This window comes from Copadichromis virginalis, linkage group LG13, assembly GCF_057382275.1.
Source record: "Copadichromis virginalis isolate Kocher_CV1m ecotype Utaka linkage group LG13, C_Virginalis_male_GT1.1, whole genome shotgun sequence".
NCBI classification, from domain to species: domain Eukaryota; kingdom Metazoa; phylum Chordata; class Actinopteri; order Cichliformes; family Cichlidae; genus Copadichromis; species Copadichromis virginalis.
The window spans coordinates 22467872-22489581 of NC_140630.1; the positions used below are offsets into that span (position 1 = coordinate 22467872).

The 21710-nt window shown below is 41.1% G+C and overlaps 3 protein-coding genes across 3 annotated transcripts in view; 2 read left to right on the plus strand and 1 right to left on the minus strand.

Moving 5' to 3' along the window:
- micu1 (mitochondrial calcium uptake 1) overlaps positions 1 to 1548 on the plus strand; it is a 35844-nt gene extending 34296 nt beyond the window's left edge. Inside the window, exons 11-12 of the mRNA XM_085478048.1 lie at positions 409 to 498; positions 694 to 1548. Coding sequence (XP_085334174.1) covers positions 409 to 498; positions 694 to 854 — 251 coding nt within the window. The 3' untranslated portion in view covers positions 855 to 1548. The remainder of the gene's footprint in view (positions 1 to 408; positions 499 to 693) is intronic.
- Positions 1549 to 4499: 2951 nt separating this feature from the next.
- On the minus strand, positions 4500 to 13974 carry nolc1 (nucleolar and coiled-body phosphoprotein 1). Its single transcript, XM_085478047.1, has 14 exons — positions 13856 to 13974; positions 13515 to 13570; positions 12776 to 12927; positions 12567 to 12676; positions 12352 to 12466; positions 12136 to 12263; positions 9837 to 9954; positions 9308 to 9439; positions 9133 to 9222; positions 8784 to 9038; positions 7461 to 8660; positions 5749 to 5876; positions 5592 to 5675; positions 4500 to 5477 (listed from the first exon to the last, which is right to left on the minus strand). Exons 1-14 carry the CDS (start codon positions 13964 to 13966, stop codon positions 5319 to 5321), a joined length of 2838 nt encoding a protein of 945 aa, XP_085334173.1. The 5' UTR covers positions 13967 to 13974; the 3' UTR covers positions 4500 to 5318.
- A 374-nt stretch (positions 13975 to 14348) lies between these two features.
- Positions 14349 to 20041, plus strand: mrps6 (mitochondrial ribosomal protein S6). The gene is made up of 2 exons (XM_085478049.1): positions 14349 to 14827; positions 19921 to 20041. Exon 1 carries the CDS (start codon positions 14489 to 14491, stop codon positions 14819 to 14821), a length of 333 nt encoding a protein of 110 aa, XP_085334175.1. The 5' UTR covers positions 14349 to 14488; the 3' UTR covers positions 14822 to 14827; positions 19921 to 20041.
- The last annotated feature ends 1669 nt before the right edge of the window (positions 20042 to 21710 follow it).

Sequence of the window (21710 nt, forward strand, 5' to 3'; positions counted from 1 at the left end):
TGGCGTGCTGGCTCATCTTTTTCTCTCACCATTTGCAGGGAAATTTTTGTCACGTTTTATTTGTTCACCCCCACTCGTCTCTCATACCTGCCCTCCTCCATTTGTGACTATTGGTAAATCCTGATAAACCTTACATCCTCCATATTTTCCTCAGTCCAGTTCCATTCCCAGCTGGATTTCCTGTAGCGGTCCGCTCTTTCTTCTCCTCTCAGCCCCTTCTTTCTCTCATGTGTCCATCCGATAGCCTCCCCAGCGAATTGAAACCCTTTTTGTTGATCCGAGCAGTCTGATTTGCACACACTGTTCTCCATTTGCACCGCTGATGTGCTGACATGTGTGAGTCTGTGCCTGTGTTGCTCTCACAGTGAATCTTTTTATCTGTGTATCTTTCCTCCCTCTGTCTCTCAGTCACCATGAAGCAGGTGGCACGCACCGTAGCAAAAGTGGAGCTGTCGGATCACGTCTGCGACGTGGTGTTCGCGCTCTTTGATTGTGATGGTAAGTAGCTGACAGTCTCATCATATCTCTCTGCTCTAAATATTTATGAAACACAAAGCCTCCGGAGGTAGAAATCATCAATAAATGGAAGTCAGCTCCTTCGTCTTACTTACTCTTCCTTTATTATTTCACCATCCCGCTCCCCTGTCCATCACCCCTCTCCCCCTTCTCTCCTTCTCTGTCTGTCTTCCTTAGGGAATGGGGAGCTTAGTAATAAGGAGTTCATAGCCATCATGAAGCAGCGGCTCATGCGTGGGCTGGAGAAACCCAAAGACATGGGCTTCACTCGGCTTGTGCGTGCCATGTGGAAGTGTGCCCAGGATACCGCCTGGGATTTTGCCACACCGAAGACATAATGTCACAGGAGACCAGTTGCAATTGAGAGCGGAAGACAGCAGGTGTATAGGGCAACATTACCAATATCATCAAAGGCAGTCTTGCTTGGACGGGTTTTAAGAAGTTTAATAGACAATTAAGACTGCAGCTCATCATCAATCATTAACGCATGTTGCTGTAGTTCCAGCTATCAGTATTGTGGCTGAAGCATCCTGACGCAGTGCACTGTGTCCTGAAAGGCTTCTCTAGTGTGCCTGCCTGAGGCATCATGGGTATTTGTATGTTTGAAAATATACAAAGTTTGTATGTTTGATTTTTTTTTTCATGTTTTATAAAGGAATGCAGAACGGTGCATCTGTTTGTCAAATGCTAAAAACACCACTTTGCTCTTCTGTATTTAATGCATTTTACAGCAAAAGGGCAAGACTAAAAGATGAATCAATCTAGTTTGACCTTCAGCTCTATAAAGGCTGCAGTATATCTGTTCTACGCTGTTAACATAGCCTGGATATTTCTTTGGTGGGACAAAGCAGAAGTCTGTAATGTCGTTAGCACCTCTTCACTCAGTCTGCATCTTTATTCCTATAATGTCCCATAAAAGATTAAGTATGCCGTCTTACCCTGTGTTCTTAGCATTATTATTCCCCATGGAAACACTTTATATACGACAGATGTTAAAAGAAGAACTCTATTAAAGATGCTACAATAATGTAATGGTGATGAAGCTTTTTATTTTTTATAACAGAGTTCTGCTTGACTTGTAAGTTGTTGTCCTGCCACGTTCCCATTTTCCCTCTTTGACAGCACAGTGGGGGGGATTAGCACGACTATTTGTTGGAGCACCTGGGAAGTCATTTGTCAAGTGTAATGATTTTTCAAGCAAAAACGCATGGCTGATTGTAACCCCTGGCTTTGACTTCATTCCAGACGGAGAAAATTATTGTGTGTCTGTGTGTGTCTATGCGCAAGAGTAGTCAGCATTTTTGTCTAATTGAAATGGGCAGTCCTCAGCCTCCGCTGCCCATTAAAAGATTGTCCTGCAGCCCTTCGTGCACACACACTGCTGCAATTTACCCGAACGAGCTGGCTCGCTCTGCCGCACGTAATACGACTGACAGACGGAAGTGGTGCTCGGGAGTGATTGCTAGGCAGGAGATCAGGTACGTGGACCTCTCATCAGTATTCCTCACCAATGGTCTTTTCAGAGTTTCTGTCTGGCATTTCAATAGCTCAGAAGTGGAAAATTATTTTTCTTTTAACATTGCATCACTTACATTCTGCTTTAATCATAGAATGGCTGTCCAGTGAAAGTCATGCATCTCCATTATGCCAGCTTTTAACATTAACTAGGAGAGTCTCATATCCAGCTTTGTGAAACTTTTTTTTTTTTTCATTTAATCAAATTATTTATTGATTTGCTGGGCTTGCAAAGTAGACCCAAAAAGAAATGTACAGATTCTGTCTTCTGTGCTGTTTTGCTCTGCAGCACTTCCTTCCCCATAAGAAGGCCTGTGGTAATTCCTTCCCCATACAGCTGAAGATCATGTTTGCCCAACAGTCCGAAGAAATGTTGAAATTCTAAATAAGACATTTTAAAAGCTGTGGCCGGCCTGCCTTTTCCTAATTATTCAATTTCAAAGCACTTATCCCAAATCAACAAATGATGAGCTTTAAAACCTGCAAAGCAAAACACTATTTCCTTTTACTTTCTAAAACTCCCTGAAGGACCTCCTGACCCACTGCTGCTGCACAGAGCCTCCAAGTGCAACAGCAGCTACATCCGTGCTCAAAAACTGCCCAGTAACCGTTCTACAGTAACCACTTCTCAACAGTTCATCCATGTAAAACCTCGAGCAAGCACGCTCTGTCAGATTTCTCTGCTTGATGAGCGCTGGAGCATTGCTCAGTGGTTAGCAGTTGCCAGGCTTGCAAAGGAGGCTATATTTGGAGTGACTACAGACCTCAATCATAAGTCAACAGCTCTTTTTGTGCATTGAGTTCATGTAGTATTTCCTCCTTGTGCGTACATATGAGCTTTATGCACGGGGTGTGCGCTGTTCATTCAGTCTAAGCCTGAAGCTTTTTGCACTGAAACCAGAGAGTATATTATTTATTTGGTCATATGCGGTTTCCTATCTGCCAGATATTATTATGAGTTAATGAAAAAATATACTCTGCAATAAGAATAAGAGATCAGCTAGTCGGCTGCAAATTATTTAGTCTCGCAATCACTTTTCCCACTTGAGCATAAGGAGTTAAGAGGATAAAATGTAAAAATAATTTAAACAGTCACTGACTACAGTAATATCTGCCAATCCAATCCACTGCGATTAATCCACTTTTCACCAAAGGCTGTTTGTAGAGTTTTACGGGGAAAGATTAAATATTCAGTCATTTTCTGATACAAACCAGACATTTTTTACAGCCACTGCTGTCAAGAACAAGTTTTTACTGCCACGGCCACCCAGCTGTTCATGTAAAGTTCACTGTAAAATACAGATAAATGTATAGTTTAATGTCCCAGAGGGAAACCTGCTTGTGTGCAGGTGAGGTCATGTCTGAGTTTCTTTAACAGGAAAATGTGATTACATTGTAACAATATATTGATAAACATTTCAGTTGAGAATTTTTCATGCATACCAACCCAGATGAAGTACAGTAATACTGAACTTATTTATGCTACCCTATCAGGGAAAATTTAGGTGATGTAGTGGAGCAGTGGTTAGCCTCACAGCAAGGAATTTTCTGGTTGAAACCTGGTAGTTTCAAGCTTCTCTGTGTGGAGTTTGTGCCTGTTCTGGTTTCCTCCCAAAGCACTGTGACACTGGTGACCTGTCCTGGGTGTAGCGCACCTTTTCACTTTATGACAGCTGGGATAGGCTTGTCCCCACCCTTGCCTACAATCTAGATAAGTGCTTAAAAAAGAAAGAAAAGAAAAATAAACACACAAAAAAACCCCAACATCTCCACTGGTTGTTTTTTTTAATTGAGAAAAAAAATCCCTGATCATCTGGTATAAAACCTGAAATCTAAGCATGGACAGTACATAGTGTGTAGAACTGAGTCTTTATCTCTGTTTTCAGAGTGGTGCTAAATTGCTGGAATATCCCTTTAGCCGCACATGCTGATCTAACAGGCCTCAGTTCATTTGAGATGACAGACTTATGCATCTGTGTTCAACAGATGAAAAAAACAAACAGGAAATGAGCTGTCTGGACACAAACTGCCCCGAGGAATCGGGTGACAGTTTACATACGTTGACTAAACGTCATGCTGAGGGCAGTGCTACTCCACTGCCACCTAGTGGCAATTGCAAAGTAGATTTCTAAAGAATAAGTTGCAAAAAATAAAGCCTGATGTAGCAAATATGATACAAATGTAAACACATGCAAATTAATTTATTTCATTAAGGTTTAATAAGCACTCAATTTAAAAAGAAAATATTTTTTTCTGGCTGTTATTCCACAGTTCAGGGTTTAAAGGGTTAACAAAGTTTAAAAATATGTACTTTCTAGACCGTTAATTTGCCAACAACAATATCAGCACACACGCAACAACTTGGTATGTGCAGATACTAAAAATTGGAGTTCCTCTCCAATTGTGCACATGTAAAACTGTCAGCTGAGCAAACAGTGAGTGAACTGTCCATGAAATCATCACCAGTATATTGTTTAGTCTTTATTTACAGATTGAGGTGTAAAAGAAAAAAAAAATGACAGCGGTACACAGGATCTCATATGATAATCAAATAACTGAAACGAGCATGGCTATGTTCGAATTACATACTTAATACCACTGAACAGTACAGGGAGGGACTGAAAGGACTTCCTAACAAAGGGAACGGATCCAAAGAAAAAAAATCCTTGAACAGAGAAAAGACCTTGAGAGGCCCTTAAAGATTGAAGTGGAATAAAACATAATAAATACAGTATAAAATTTCTACTTGATAGGTTTTCTTGTGATGTTAAGAAAAAGCCCCAAACCTCTTCACATTTAAATGTGGACAAAGAAGAAAAAAAAAAGAAAAAGGGACAAACATCAAGAATCCATGTAGTCTATTAAACAAAAAACAAATTTGAAAATGAAGAACATGTATAGATGGATTAATTTCGATCATACCTAGACAAGAAGATTGCTTAATGTTACAAACATTCACCATTTAAGAAGAAAGGAGGTTGTGAAAACAAGCAGAAAGAGCCAAGCATTTTCTCCATTAGCCAGTGGCTGCAGCCACCTAGTGGCTATAAGTGATGTCACAGTTGGGAGCACATTTCCCTGCTGCCACAGCTCTGCTAAATGTAAACTCCATTACAGACTAAAGCAAAGTCGAATCAAAGGGCCAGTTCAGTGTGATGGACCATCTTCTGTTAGTGTGCTGCTGCTACTGCTGGAGAGACTGTTTACAGGAGGGTGGTTTGAGCAGACAACTTGTATTCCTGATCTGTCCGGTACAGTACAGTTGAAATGGGAGGTTGTGGACTTTCTCAGTCGCTGTCAAACTTAATGGAGTTGACTGAAGTGGAGATGGCTCCCCCACGGTAGCTTCCTCTTTTCTTCTTTGTCTTTTCGTGGCGGAATGATTTACCTTTTGTGAACTTGAGCACATCGTTAGCTTTCTGGCCCCAGTCTCCATTGGCTCCCATCTGAAATAGAACATTATAAAGAGAGAAAAAAAAAAAAGTTTGTTTATCTGCCACCTCAACAACTATAATGCTCAGTAATCCTGTAAAAATGATTATTATGATTAAATAATTCACCTTTGCATCAAACGAATTGTCTGCAAGGCGCGGGTCCACATTTACTTCGTCGTCTTTTATTCTACGGAAGGGTACGTTGGTAGACTGGAAAACAAAATGTTTCAGTCAGCTTATTTCAGTTCACTTTAATTCAATTCTAGCTTTGTGCAGGTCTTACCTTCTTATTGGCTTTAGGGAAAGTCTGTGGTGTGGTTGTGGCCTTCTTATTTTTTGGTGTTTTTAAATCCGTTTCTTCCTCTTCGCTTTCTGATGATTCTTCATCCTTTTTTCTTTTTCCATTAGTACCTGTATCAGATGAAAAGGGGCTCATACTTAGTAAACACTAGGGCTGGGCCATATTATACCGTTCACGGTAATACCGGTATAATGTTAGGCAATGATAGGAAAATGAAATATCGCGATAGAATGGGAGTAAAACGCGCATGCGCAGTGCCTTTGTTTTCATACGCACATGGCCGATTGTTGAGTGAAACAGATGAACCAGAATTGGTTTGTAAAAATGGTGCAACTTCAGTGATGTGGAACTGGATTGGTGTTTGTCCGTCAGATACACAACAAAGCACATTTTTTTGCAGAACATGCAAGCGGCCGTTGTTATTGTCGTATTTGTCGGACTAAGATGCTCTTAAATCTGGGAGTAATCTGGGTCCTAAACTCCGTATGCTTCAGGTCAAACAACACTGCAGCATCACTGAGAGTTAAAACCTGTCTAAATTCTTTCATCTTTAATAAAACGATCAGCATTGCTGCTTTACCAGGTGTAACTATAAAGTTTAACTTCCAGGCATCCATGAAAACAAAAGTTATTACATTTAACAGAGTTAGAAGTTAGCAGGAAGCTAGCGGAAGTTAGCTCGCTAGTCTCGCTAGTTACCTAAGCATGATATTGCATGTTCTGACTGAGAGATTTCTGAAAAAAAAAATCAAACGTACAGCTCTGCTATCACTTCCAACATAAATGAAGACAGGAAACTAAACAGCAGTGACGTTTGTAGGGTTACTGAAGTTGGGCTAGCTGGTATATAATGATGTGCTAGGTGATCGCTAGCGACACAGCTATGTTAGCATAACATAAACAGTGAAGCTGGAGGATGAACGCTAACTTTTTTCCACTTATAAAAGTTAACGTGAAGGTTCTTCATGGTTAGAGACATGCAATCGCATGGCAGGATGCTGTAAACGGACCAAACTTCAGTCAGGAGAACAACTGAGATAATCCATCCACAATACGAGGTTAGTCATTAATATACTGCAACAACATGGGAATAGAGCAGCTGCCAGAGAATTCAACATTAATGAATCAATGGTACAGAAGTGGAGGAAGCAAGAAGAATGAGTTTAATAAAGCTTGATTTATCTGACTGCTTTGTTTCGCTTAATGTGCCTTATAATCCCGTGCACCTTATGGTCCGAAACATACGTACTGCACACTGCAGTTTAATGTTGCAAAGCACCTCTTTTTAACTTCAGTGGATATTATACATGGTTATGCTCAGGACATGTCAGCCCATTTGTACTGGAAATGCCTTTTGGTTAAACTTTCAGCAAGGAATTTGCATTTGCACTGTTACATTTTTATAAAGCTTTAATGTACATAAAAACCAGCTTCTTGTTTAAGTGAAAATAAATGGAAGGTTGTCTTTTTGCGCTAGTAATGTTGTGGAGTTGTATTTTGTCTCGCATCCATTATATCGTCAGTTATATCGTTATCGCAAATTTTCAAATATATATCGTGATAAATATTTTTGGCCATATCGCCCTGCTCTAGTAAACACTACACTTCTATAAATATTAAACACTTAAGGACCGACAGTTAAGTGATAGTTTGTTTTTTTTTCCCCATTTAATGACCAGATGTTTGAGACTTACTGTTTTTTGGGGTGTTGGGTGCAGTGGCTGCTTTACGTGGCACTTTAGCCTCATCTGATGAACTCTCCTCAGAGCTGCTGTCGCTGGATGATGACTCTGCTGGCTTTGCTGCAACCTTCGCTGATGCTGCTGCCGTCTTGGGAGTTGCTGCCTTGCCGTTGGCAACTGTAGACTTAGTCACGGGGGTCTCCGTCTCTGAATCAGAGCTATCTGAGGAATCAGAGCTGCTCTCCTCTGCTTTTTTTGCCTTTTTGACTGCAGGCGCTGCCTTTGTTGTTCTCTCAGCTGCAGGGGCGGGCTTCTTGGAAGCAACTGGAGCTTGTTTCTTAGCTGCCTCATCCTCTGAGTCTGAGCTGTCAGAGCTGCTTTCTTCTGCAGCAGCAGTCTTAGCTGCAGGAGTAGCAGGCTTTGAAGCGGGCGTAGCAGGCTTAGCTGCTGCTGGCTTGGTCTTAGCTGGCTCTTCATCATCCTCAGAAGAGGACGCTGAGCTACTCTCTTTCGGGGCAGGCTTTCCTGCAGGTTTAGCGGCCTTTCCTGCAGATTTAGCATGCTTTGAGGCTGAAGTAGCAGCTTTAGCTGCTGCAGGTTTAGCCTTGGCTGGCTGCTCTTCATCTTCAGAGGAGGAGTCGGAGCTGCTCTCTGCTGCAGGAGTAGCCTTTGCTACCGGAGTAGCCTTCTTTGAAGCTGGTGTTGCAGGCTTAGCTGCTGTTGGCTTGGCCTTGGCCGGTTCTTCATCTTCTGATGAGGAGTCGGAGTCAGAGCTGCTTTCTGCTGCAGCAGCAGGCTTAGCTGCAGGGGTGGAACTCTTTGAAGCTGGCTTAGCTGCTGCTGGTTTAGTCTTAGCAGGCTCTTCATCTTCAGACGAAGAGTCAGACTCTGAACTGCTCTCTGCTGCTGCAGGGGGCTTTGCTGCAGGGGGCTTTGCTGCAGGGGGCTTTGCTGCAGGGGGCTTTGCTGCAGGGGGCTTTGCTGCAGGGGGCTTTGCTGCAGGGGGCTTTGCTGCAGGCTTTGAAGTTGGTGTAGCCGTTTTAGCAGGCTTGGCTTTCACTGGCTCTTCCTCATCCTCAGAGGAGTCCTCCGAGTCAGAGCTGGTCTCTGCTGCCTTGGCTTGGGGTTTAGAAGCTCCAGAAGCTGCGGATGGGGTTGCGGTTTTTGTGGGAGGCTTTGCTGGGGCCTCATCTTCAGAGCTGCTATCTGAATCTGGAAAGCAAGATCAATGTTGTCATGAAGGTTTGCAAACAATATAGGGTTAATAACAGAAATTATATTAGGTCATATTTAACAACTTCTGAAGCTCAAATACCCAAAATGTGCATCTCCTACCTGAGCTCGAGGACTCGTCTTTCTGAGCTGGCGTAGTCTTGGCAGGTGCAGCTTTGGTTGGGGGTTTCTTTGCTGCCTCCTCCTCCTCTGAACTGGAGTCCTCCTCGGAGGATTCATCTTTAGCGGACTTAGCTGGAGCCGCTTTAGCAGGAGTCACCTTTGTTGCAGGTTTCTTCACCTCTTTAGCTGGAGAAGTTTTGACTGGGGCTCCTTTACCTGCAGGCTTCTTGGCCGTCTCCTCTTCTGAGCTGGAATCTAGAAAGATGAGAGACATTTACAAACATTCACTGTCACAAACTGATCATCATTTTAAGATGGGAAATGGGCGAGTGACGTTTGTGATCCATACCAGAGCTCTCTGAGCTGGACTCCTGCTTCTTTGCAGCAGGTTTGGACGCTCCAGGTTTGGCTGCAGGTGACTTTACGGGGGCTGGTTTTGCTGTGCAAGTTAAAATGCTGTTAGACATTTAACAATAAACACCAAGAAGTCAAGGTGGGGAAAAAATAAAAAGGAACCCACTTACCTGCCACCTTTTTGTCGTCATCACTGCTGTCATCACTGCTGTCTGAAGAGTCGCTGTCCTTGGCCTTGCTTGCTACTGGTGCAGCAGGAGCTTTGTGGATTGAAGCAGGAGGTGGTACAGCACTGTATGCTCCTAGAAAGACAAATGTAGATCGTCAGCATCAAAAACAAATACAAACATATTTTAATAAATAATTTCCCTTAGGGATCAATAAAGTAATCTGATTCTGATAATCACAGATCATTCCAGAGATGACCAAGTGAACAGCTCTGGGTATAATTCAGTCAGAGCAGACTGGTGTTATGATCATGATATGGACAAAACTGGACTGTTGTAATTAATGTGAACTCAATCTCACTTATTTTTTCATATAGCTGTCGAACTTACGCACATCAGTAATAGGCTAAAAAGACTTGATTGGGATTCACTTCTCAGGTTTGCCGCTGATGCAAGTGTGCCTCACATCTTTCCAAACCAGACTTTTGTTACTGTGTAGCTTGTATAGTTGTAAGAAAGCATGAAAACACACCTGCTTTGGGTTTTTTGCTGGGAGGAGCCTCATCCTCTGATGAAGAGTCTTCACTACTTGACTCAGCACCAGCTTTATTTACTGGGGCTGGTTTGACTGGAGCTGGTTTGACTGGAGCCTGACAGAACACATGGAAATATGCTGTTAATTAGGGCTGAACGATTATGGAAAATAATCTAATTGCGATTTTTTGCCCCAATATTGCGATTGCGATGCGATATGCGATTATTTTTTAAGGTCTTTGTCTTCTGTATTATTAAACAAAGACAAGCAATACATCATATAGTATGGCCAATACTATATTACATTAATTTTAAATTAGACATGTTTAAATCCTTATTTATGTCCATTTCTACCAGTACAGAATCAGAACACACAGATCAATTTTGCAGTAATCATTCTATCATTCTGATAGACGAGAAGATCTGATTCCCGAGAAGCTGAAGTTTGTAGGAGGTCACTGCACAGTGCTGTGCAAGAGTCTTACGCCACTCCTTATTTCTTTATATTCTGTTAGGAAAACGGGAAAAAGATGCCGGGATTCACTGAAATGTGTAAGCATACAAGCTTGAAACTCTTACAAGCTTGAAAGTCAGCATTTGGTATGACCACCCTTACTTTTCAGCAGTCTGCACTCTCTTAGCAAAGCTTGCTTGTAATTTCTTTAAGTAGTCGTCATTAATAGTTCTCCAGGCTTCCTGGAGTACATTCAAAGGTAGGGCTGAACGATTATGGAAAATAATCTAATTGCGATTTTTTGCCCCAATATTGCGATTGCGATGCGATATGCGATTATTTTTTAAGGTCTTTGTCTTCTGTATTATTAAACAAAGACAAGCAATACATCATATAGTATGGCCAATACTATATTACATTAATTTTAAACTGTTCTTTCCTGGAAGACAGACCTCTGTTATGATGACATGAGGTGATGCATGAATTGATGACTGACATTTTTATTTAACTTCTTCAATCACAACAGTATATTTGAACATACACAATAGTTTATTTTTAGCTTACAAACATCTGAGCATAAAGTGCTGACAAGGAACCCTGGTGTAAACATTAAAATGAAAGTCAGTACAATGTGCAGATTGCAGAAATATACATAAACAAAATCAGTGGCTTTACCACACTCAGTTTTTCGACATCTGTGAACTACTAGACAGTCATTCAATTAAAAAATAATATTAAATAAATAAAACTAATAAATAAAAAATACACACATCTTACTGATCTTTGCAGTCAGTAACATTACACATAAAGTGCAAACATAATAGCAATTGTATAAACACACACACAAACACGCCTTTAAAGTTTAAAGGCGTGAAATTGGATGGTCTAGCCTTCTGAATCAGAAGGCTAGTTCTGATTAGCGTCACCGCTGTCTCGGTGGAGTTTAATAAACTCGGCCGTCTGCTTCTTGCTATCTAAAATATAACCAGACACTGGTGTAAATTCTCGACTGTCTCATACTTCTGTTTAATAAGTTTTCTGTTTGACGTTTAGTCAGCTGTGTGAAAACCAAGGAGGAACCCACCCGGGGGATTAATAAAGTTTTATTTTATCTAATCTAATAACTTTAATCTCAGCCAAACCGATTTACTCACGAACAAACAAAACACTGAAAAAAGCCCAACAATAACATTTTTAGGTTGTCTAAGTGACTTATATATTACGTTTAACCCGAGCAGCGAAACTCCGCGGTGATCTGAAAATGATGCCGGGAGTTGTGCCGTTCTCGGCCGCATCAGTAACCCTCGAGCTCCCGGCTAGCTGTCGAACTGGTGGGTAGCAGACGCCTCTGAAAACGTCGAAGCACTTTTGCAAATATGGGATATCTTGATAAACCGAGCAGATATTTGATGTTTACACAACTACTTTCTCGCCTGAAAATATGTTAAAAGTTTATTTTGTGACCCAGAAAGATTAGTATGAGTAATTTTAAAACTTAGTAGCGGCCGCCATTGTTGGAAACTGGAGTTTGGCTGGGCCGCGCTATGAATTCTGGGATATGGTAGTAATTTGGACAGCCTTCGGCGCGTCGCTGTGACGTAATCGGTCTACAAATACGGCCTCAGGAGGATGCAGCCCATGAATTTGGACATGTCCAGAGTATAATCGCAGCCTTTGCGGTTAGAAAATTGCACTTGATCATGTCGCGATATTATCGCAAATGCGATATATCGTTCAGCCCTACTGTTAATATCTGCTGCATGCATTTATCCGCTACACACCACACTTGGCTGAGTGTGAGACAATCAACAACACATAACAACATAAAGAAGGCCTTGTGTACCTTGGCTGGCTTCTCATCTTCAGAATCTGAGGAGCTGTCTTCGCTGCTGCTGCTCTCCTTCTTCTTTTGAGCTGCACCTTTGGCAGCAACAGCTGCTTTGGGTGTTGTGACTGCACCAGCCTTGGGTTCTGTTATTCAGAAACGCATACAGTAAATTAAATAACCCAAGATTTTTCCCCAATCTTAACTTAAACAAATTACTCAATATAGACTTACTTTGTGCAGGAGCTTTGGCGGTTTGTTCTTCCTCAGAGTCAGACTCTTCACTGCTGGAGCTGCTATCCTTTTTCCTTGTGCTACCTGCAGCAGCAGGAGGTTGTTTCACAGGTGCCTACAAACAGACACTACATTTTAATAAAAGGATAACGGGCAAGGTAATGTAGCAATAACAGGCTATCATGAGAATGTCTGATTCTGATGCTTCCTTCTACCTTTGCAGCAGGCTTTGCAGGAGCTTTGTCCTCCTCAGAGTCACTAGAGTCTTCACTGCTGCTGGATGCAGCTTTAGTAGCTGCTGCTTTAGCAGGCCCCTTTTTGGCTGCTAAAATGTAGAATGAATATCACAGCGTTTCAGAATGCACATTACTAGCAGAATTCAGCCAACCCTTTCAGTTATCCATATCAAATATGAAGGTTATACCTGCAGGAGCTACTTTAGTTTGTTTTGCGCCAGCCTCTTCATCCTCACTGCTTGACTCTTCACTGCTGGAGCTCTCAGTGCTGGGTTTTGCCTTCTTGGCTGACGGTCCCGTCCAGTTCGGAGGCACCTTTCGTTTTTTGGCTTCGGGAGATCTATTTAAAATAGAGTTTCAATGATACAGCCCATAATTATATTAATACACAGTATGCAACACCACCCTATATTAATGTTAAAAAGAAAACTTCAACGGGATAAAAGGCACTCCCTTTCCCAGAGTAGAAAGATATGCAAATAATAATGCTTTAGTCGTTAGCCTGCATACCAAAGTGTCCTTGGGCAAAAAACTGAACACTGAGTTAGTGAGAGACTGGTTGAATCCCTCCACTCTGCATGGTAAACTATTCTTTGGCATGTTGAATAAAATGCTTTGAACATTCAAGTAGAGTAGTACAGTGCTATATAAGAACCATTTCATTTCCCATTTGTCTAAACAAAAAGCGCTTCAAATTTGTAAAACAACAAAAGGGTTGTGTTTATATTGTATTAGATTTTTCTCTGATAATCCTCAACTCAACAGACCCTTGGACACTAGGAGAGCAGCAGTGGAATTTCTATTGTACCAATACATTTTTAAAGGAACATACTTATCGACACAAAGTCAGCTTGGTCATGCGTTTCATATTTTTATTTGAAAAACCCCTCTCGGATAAAAATAAATAAATATTAATAAGCAACTCACTTCACCCAGAAGTTGTAGATATTGACGAGTCTCTCCTCATTCTGATCTTGCGGAGCCTGTAGAGAAACACGTGAAGTAGTAAGTTCCCTTGCAGCACTTTGAATTTGTGACTAAAACTCCACAAATCATAATTTAAAAAGTATAAACACGCTGCAGTATTTACACTTTAACGCACTGAGACCGTTAATTAGCCCAAAGGCAGGTTGCAGCTGATACACGTGCTAACTTCACCGGCTCGGTAACCTGCACGTATTTACCCCTCGTGCCGCCTGGACCTAACGTCTAATACCCGACGACAGGACGTGTCCGTCAAACACCGCCACACAGCGTAGGCTACTCACCACTTTAGTCTTTTTCAAGAACTCCTGAGCCGCTTTGGTGAACTTGTTCTCCACCAGAAACGAGTACACGCATTTGAAAAGATCACTCGGTACCGACTTCTCCGCCGCCATCTTCAACACGTTCTTCTGGAAAAGGAAGTGACGGAATCAGGCACTTGTGAGCAGACGCTTGGTGTCGACGTATCCACGCTTCAGTAAAAAAATAAATACCAGTTTCTAGAGATTTCCAAATGTCAGAAAACTAAATAAAACACAATTCCACTGACTAATTGTGATTTTAAAAATCCTTTAGAAAACTTTACAAATATTTCGGGTTGCTCTCACGTGACTAATTTCCTAAAACAATACGAGTAAAATATGTGGGTATGCTAAATAAGACGCAATTTTTTTATTATTGAAATACACTTATTTATAGATTTAACGCCATATTTAAAAAAAATAAATGACTCCTATTTTTTATATTTAGTAGGCTTTGTTGCCCACGAAGGCGCACGCTTTATGCGTCATCACTAAAGACCTTTCGTGTCTGCCCCTCGTGTCATAACATGTCGCCTTTCAACTGAGCAGTGTGGCAATGACAGCCCAGTTCTAGCTGAATTAAACGTGTGAGTCGGGTATTACTAAGCTGCAGCCATGCCTCGGTACGAGCTGGCCCTGATCCTGAAACAGATGCAGCGGCCGGAGACGGCGGCAGCTCTGCGAAGGACGGTGGAGACGTTAATGGAGCGGGGCGCCTTGGTGAGAGACCTGGAGAACTTGGGAGAAAGACAGCTGCCCTACAGAATGACCAAACACAACCAGAGGCACAGCCGAGGGACTTACTTTCTGGTGGATTTCTACGCAGCTCCCAGCATGCTCGCTGGCGTACTGGATCACCTGCACCGTGATGTGGACGTTGTGAGGCCCACTGTGCTGAAGAAAGACGCCCAGGTCCCCAACAGTAACTGCTGCGGACCCCAGAAGTGATTAAATGTAAGGCTTAATGAATGGCGGAGGTGTTTAAAATCACTGGTGCTCAGAGTGAAACAAAGTGCTGTTTTATCACCACAGCTGTCTGTTACATGCGTGTATTTTTGGGCTGTAGTAAAATATGAAATACTCTGCTTTATCAGCCACTTAACTCCATTAGAGAAATGGCAATCAGAAGCACAGTTGAGTAGTTACAGTAGTGAAAACTTATCAGCGGTTTATTGAAGAAAATCGCTTACACACACACACACACACACACACACACACACACACACACACACACACACACACACACAGAGTGGATGAGAACAAACCTCATGCATGTAATAAAGTGTTTTAGCACTGATGATTAATTCGACCTTTAAATAGCCCAGACAGAAAGGAATACCGCTGTTTATTTGCGGGGGAAAGTCACTTCTGTGATCCTGGATATCAGGGAACAAGCAACCGAATACAACCTCTAGTAACTGATTTAAAGCATTTTAAACACATAAGAAAAGAAAAAAAACAGACAATGTGTCTGTGAAGGTTCTCAGTCATCCGTCTGGACTTCTTTAAGTTTTCTTGAAGATGTTTCGCCCTTCATCTGAGAAGCTTCTTCAGTTCTAAGTGCAATTGGTGGAGAGTCTTGGATTTTAAGCCCTATGGGAGTGTCCCCAAGAGTGTCATGGACCCCCTAATGATCCTCTACCTAATCGCATGAGCCAAGGTGTGAAAACGGGTGTAGGTAACAATCAGCCAAGGCTTCACCCTATCATGTGATTTTCTGAGGTCAAAAGGCCCAGGATGTGAGTGGGCTTTAAGGCGTCTGGAAAGGGATCTCAAAACTGGATGGCAGACAGTTGGTGTTGTAAGCCATGGGCTCTGTTCAAAGAGGGTCGTTCACAGTGGACATTAGGGGATCCATGTCACTCTTAGGGGGACACTCCCATAGGACTTAAATATGGGACTTTCCACCATTTGACATTAGAAGTGAAAAAGCTTCTTGAATGAGAGGTGAAACGTTTTCAAGCAACTTTAAGAAGTCCAGACGCTGTTCTATCCAAGCTCCTTAGACTACGATAACCTGGATGACTGAGAACCTTCACAGACATACCAACCTCAAAACTGGATTATAGATGGCAGACAGTTAGTTTTGTAAGCCCTGCTCATGTTCACAGTGGACATAGATGGCTTCTTTCACTCCTCTTTCAAACCATCTGTCTTCTCTGTCCAAAGCATTCCTCGCTGCACTGTACAGCATACACCACGTTGTTAAGTTTCTGTTTGGTAGTTTTGTCTTTGAGATGAACCAGTTTTTGTCTGAGTGCGTGGCTGGGTCTGAAGTGCACTGGGATCTCGTGCTTGGAGAAGACTCCTGAGTTTCTCTGATAAACCTGCTACATAAGGGATGACAGTATTGTTCCGTTTGTCCCTCTGATTCTCCCTAGTTGGTGTCTGACCTTCTTTTCTGTGCATCATTGCTGCACAGGGACAATAATTAGAAAAAACAAACTCCCCCATGTGGTTACAACAGATGGTTAAGTCCATTTGGTTGTAAACTCTGTACCTAAACCAGCTCCACCCTCAGCCTCCTCGCTTGCTCATACCAGAAAGGAATATGATATAGTGTGATAATGTATTAAAACAAATTAACCAAATTCATTAAACCAGTTGTTTGCTTTATAGCTTTAGTGACTGCAAACTAACTTATTGTGAAAATGAGGCAGGAGTGTAAAAATGTGAATGAATATTACAAAAGTATTTCAGTTGTGTGTTTGTGGACATGACCATCACACATGAAGTAGCCAAACACAAAGATAATCCTCTAAATAAATGATCAGTTCATTAGTCACCATCCCTGTAATATGTGAGTGTATTACTTTACTACAAGTTCATACATTTGGTTCATATAAGATTAGTTTGCACAAACACAGTGTCTGTATTTACTTTGTTTGCTTGCTGATTTGTAAGGGAGGATCATTTTGCATGTCTGCAACAGCAGCAGATCCACATGAGATCCTCCAGACAAACATAGATGTGTATTAAGCTCTAATAAGAGGTCCTACCCTGAGTTTGTACTGTCCTCCTCATCTACCCCCTACCTACAGATACAGCCCTGTCATCTCTCGCCTTGCCTGCAGGTGTCATTGTTGAAGCAATTTAATCAGGATTTAAATGATTGATTCTTTCCACAAAACCATTAAAGTAAAACTATTGAGCTCCCTCGTGCCTCTTGAAAACAGATAAGCACCCCCCCCCTTCTCCTCCCTCCATCTGTTTGTCTGAAATGGATTTAACTAGACGTGTACGCATACACAATGATATTATAATAGCTTCACTACATATATTCCAACAGAAATATGTGTGATAGGACAATAATGCCTGATAATTACAGTTGACTGATAAATCTTTCAGCCTCTACTAATAAGTGTCTGTATTCTTTCGCCATGAAGTGATTAATTAAACTATTAGTTAAAATGCTATAATCAACAGGAACTGGGAGTAGGGGATTTTACTGTTAAGTCTGAACTGACCTTTTAATACAGTCGTTGTGGTGCTCTAATATAACCACAATACTATGCATCAGTATTTGTGTTGATCGACAGTGGTGGTTGCTAGGGCTGTGCGATATGACCAGAATCTCATATCCCGATATAAATCACAAAAATGTAACATTTTCTGTAAATTCTGTGAATCTCGGGCAGCTCGACTTGCGAAGTGTTTCCAGCTGGGCGTCCTTTACCCGGAGTCGAGTGTTTTAACCGATGCATGAAACGATACATTTTTAGAGAGAAGTTGTAACAGCCGCTGTTTTCTTAGTATTTATTACACGGTGTGCTGCGGGGAAAAGCCTGTTCTAACGTTTGAGTCTAAGGTTTATTTTTTTAGCACCTGGCGGCTCTTTTTTAATTCTCATCCGTAAATAATCTGCTCTTTCACGTGATTCGGTTTATTTTGAAAAGTCTCAACAGGATCTTGAGCTTTATTGTGAAAGGTTTATGTGGAACATAAACAAGCGGACACGCGAAGGTGTTACTGTCGCTGTTGTAGCGACAACGCATAAAAACAGGCGCTTGTCCGTCAGTAGTGTGGTTATATTAAATATAAGAGAAAGAGAGAACTTTAAGAAATTAATATAGCCACTACAGTGACCATCAGAACGATGAAAAAATATTGCCGCAAACAGTTTATTTTGCGACACCACGAAACAAACAATGGCGTAAAATGAAGATGTTTTTATATCGTCATCGATATATATCGTTATATCGAACAGCCCTAGTGGTTGCTTATCAGAGGCCGGTGTTGTTTTATTTCAGAGTGCTTTTGTTTAAACTGTAGAGAACAAAAGACACTATTGTTTGGGTTCTCTCATACATTTAGGAAGAAATAAGTACACTTCCTGTGCTGATTAGCTCTTAGTTGTCATTAAAGGTGAGCACTTCCCTTCAGTTAACAAAGGTGAAAAACTGCTCCTGTCACAACACGTTAATATTGACTAGGGCTGTAACTTGGATAATTCCATTAAAAAACTTCCCCAGGAGAAATTATTTTCTCCGATGTTTCATTTAATCCATGTAAGAAGAGCTGTTTCTCCCACATTTGTGATTTAAAAACAGACCTGCATTAGAAACATATCTAGGATCACATGTGTGAATAAAAAGAATGACAATTAAAAATATCTTTTTAAATAAGACAGAAAAGCCACGGGGCGGAGCTGTTGCAGAGATGGTGCAATCAGGTGGCGTGAACGAAAACATGTTTCGAACGTTCAAAATAGCAGTGCTTGTTCGTGTAATCACCACAAAGGCCTTTACTGGGAAAAACTGTCCTTCATCAAAACCATTGATCAACAAGTGCAAACAGGAAGAAAAGTGAACTTTCTAGCTGCTCCCACCCACCGCAGTTTGCTTAACACAGCAACACATCTACAATAAAGCTATAGAAATTACAATAAAATTATATTTATGCAACCGAACTTTTAACTTAGTCTCATACAATGTTTAAATAAGACAGCCTAATGGAGGTTGACTACAGCCATCCTTTCTGTCACACTGATGCCAACAGTAAGCAGGGGTAAGTCTAAAGGGGGGGCATGGGGTGTACTACACCCTATTTATTTCAAGGCTTATTTCAAGTCTACTAATTACATTCTATTAATGTTTTAAAATATAAAGCAGTCTTATTGGGCCAATAAAACTTGAACCACTTACCCAGTGCTGTTCGACTGGCCCCTGAATTATTCTAACATTAGTAATTAACATTAATTATTTACGTCCACGCTATCAGAACTTCTGTGTTATGCCGCAGGAAACGTCGCATCAAATAACAGGCCAAACCTCAGTTCAGAGAATCCCGATTAGCTCGCTTTTCTTCTTTGCAGCCATCACATGCTTTTTTACAGACACACACTCACTGCTACACTACCACACTTAAACACACACACCAAATCTACCTCATCCAGGAGACGCAATACTGTCAGAACACCTTCCAAGAAGATACATAAGTGGATAAGTGAAAGAAAATGGTTGGATAGATGGACGAATTACTGCATTTGTTAATATTGTTTTGATTTTAACATTGTTAAAAGAAGTTTAAAATCTGACTTTAATGTGGCACGCAAATACACTTAAAAAGGTTTGGTTCTTTTGACAAATATTGCATGCTGCTCAACTGTCAAAAGACTTGCCTTTTTTCTCTTCTGAATATTTCTGATAGCTCAAGACTAAAGTATTTCTTAGTATTTCTCAATGAAATACTACTGATGTTAAACGAACTGACTTGTTGATTGAGAAACGGACAGTAAAACAGAAATCTCATGGAAAAAAACCTTCACCGCAGGCTCACATGAGTGAACTTTAACTGCACTAACAGAAGCCACAGAAATAGAAATCTATACAAGATCACATGAAACTTAAAGAATTCCATGAGCAGCTTTTATTGATCAGTGACAATATTTCTGAACACGTCTACACGCAGTAGACAAACACAAAGTCAGTCATCGATTAGTATGCTCAGTATTCTCTCACTGCACATTTTTAAGTGTGTTATCTCAGGTTCATGCTGACTCTGCTGTAACATTTAGCCCTACATAATGTTTGTTCTGTCTTTCGCAGGTTCCAACAGATCACATGCAGAAGATGACTCATGTGACACTTCCTTCTTTCACCTATTTCATTAGCTGCATGCATCGACTTGGATGTAATATCATATGTGATAATAAAATACTTTTTTCTATCCATTTTGCACTTTTCCTTTTTTGTCAAGCATTTGAGACACTGCTTCACATGATGGTTAGTCATGTGATGGAAGTTTCAGTTCTTTTATTGTAGGTGTGGTTTATGCAGGGTTTTTTTAAGCCATTAAAACTTGATCAACTGTCTCTGGGGAAAAAGCCGCTTGTTGTTGCTTCAGTTTTCTCTCTGGACTTTCTTGGTTCTTTGAGCAGTATTTGTTGCCTAAATCTCAATTAAAGTATAAGTACACAATCATGGTATTTATTTTGTGTAAGACAACATTGAATTAACCAGGTTACTAACAAAAGAGCCAGCCAACTTAACTGATGTCTTTATGTATATACAGTGGATGCAAAAGTTTGGGCAACCTTCTTAATGGTCATTATTTTCCTGTATAAATCGTTGGTTGTTGCAATAAAAGAAAATGTCAGTTAAATATATCATATAAGAGACACACAGTGATATTTGAGAAGTGAAATGAAGTTTATTGGACTTACAGAGAGTGTGCAATAATTGTTTAAACAAAATCAGGCAGGTACATAAATTTGGGAACCACAAAAAAAAGGAAATGAAATCAATATTTAGTAGATTCGCCTTTTGCAGAAATTACAACCTCTAAACGCTTCCTGTAGGTTCCAATGAGAGTCTGGGTTGTGGTAGAAGGTATTTTGAACCATTCCTCTTTACAAAACATTGCTAGTTAATTCAGGTCCGATGGCTTTCGAACATGGACAGCTCTTTTTAACTCACACCACAGATTTTCAATAATATTCAGGTCTGGGGACTGAAATGGCCATTCTAGAACATTGTACTTGTTCCTCTGCATGAATGCCTTAGTAGATTTTGAGAAGTGTTTCGGGTCGTTGTCTTGTTGAAAGATCCAGCCCCGGCGCAGCTTCAGCTTTGTCACTGATTCCTGGACATTGGTCTCCAGAATCTGCTGATACTGAGTGGAATCCATGCGTCTCTCAACTTTGACAAGATTCCCAGTTTCTGCACTGGCCACACAGCCCCACAGCATGATGGAACCACCACCGTATTTTACTGTAGGTAGCAGGTGTTTTACTTTGAATGCTGAGTTCTTTTTCCTCCATGCATAACGCCCCTTGTTATGCCCAAATAACTCAATTTTACTTTCATCAGTCCACAGCACCTTATTCCAGAATGAAGCTGGCTTGTTCAAATTTGCTTTAGCATACCTCAAGCGGCTCTGTTTGTGCTGTGGGCAGAGAAAAGGCTTCCTCTGCATCACACTAGCATACAGCATCTTCTTGTGTAAAGTACGCCGAATGGTTAAATGATGCACAGTGACTCCATCTGCTGCAAGATGCTGTTGTAGGTCTTTGGTGCTGGTCTGTGGGTTGACTGACTGTTCTCACCATTCGTTGCTTCTGTCTATCCGAGATTTTTCTTGGTCTGCCACTTTGAGCCTTAACTTGAACTGAGCCTGTGGTCTTCCATTTTCTCAATATGTTCCAAACTGTTGAAACAGACAGCTTAAATCTCTGAGACAGCTTTCTGTATCTTTACCCTGAACCATGATGGTGAACAAGCTTTGTCTTCAGGTCATTTGAGAGTTGTTTTGAGACCCCCATGTTGTTACTCTTCAGAGAAAATTAAAAGAGGAGGGAAACTTAAAATTGACCTCCTTAAATACTCGTTCTCATTAT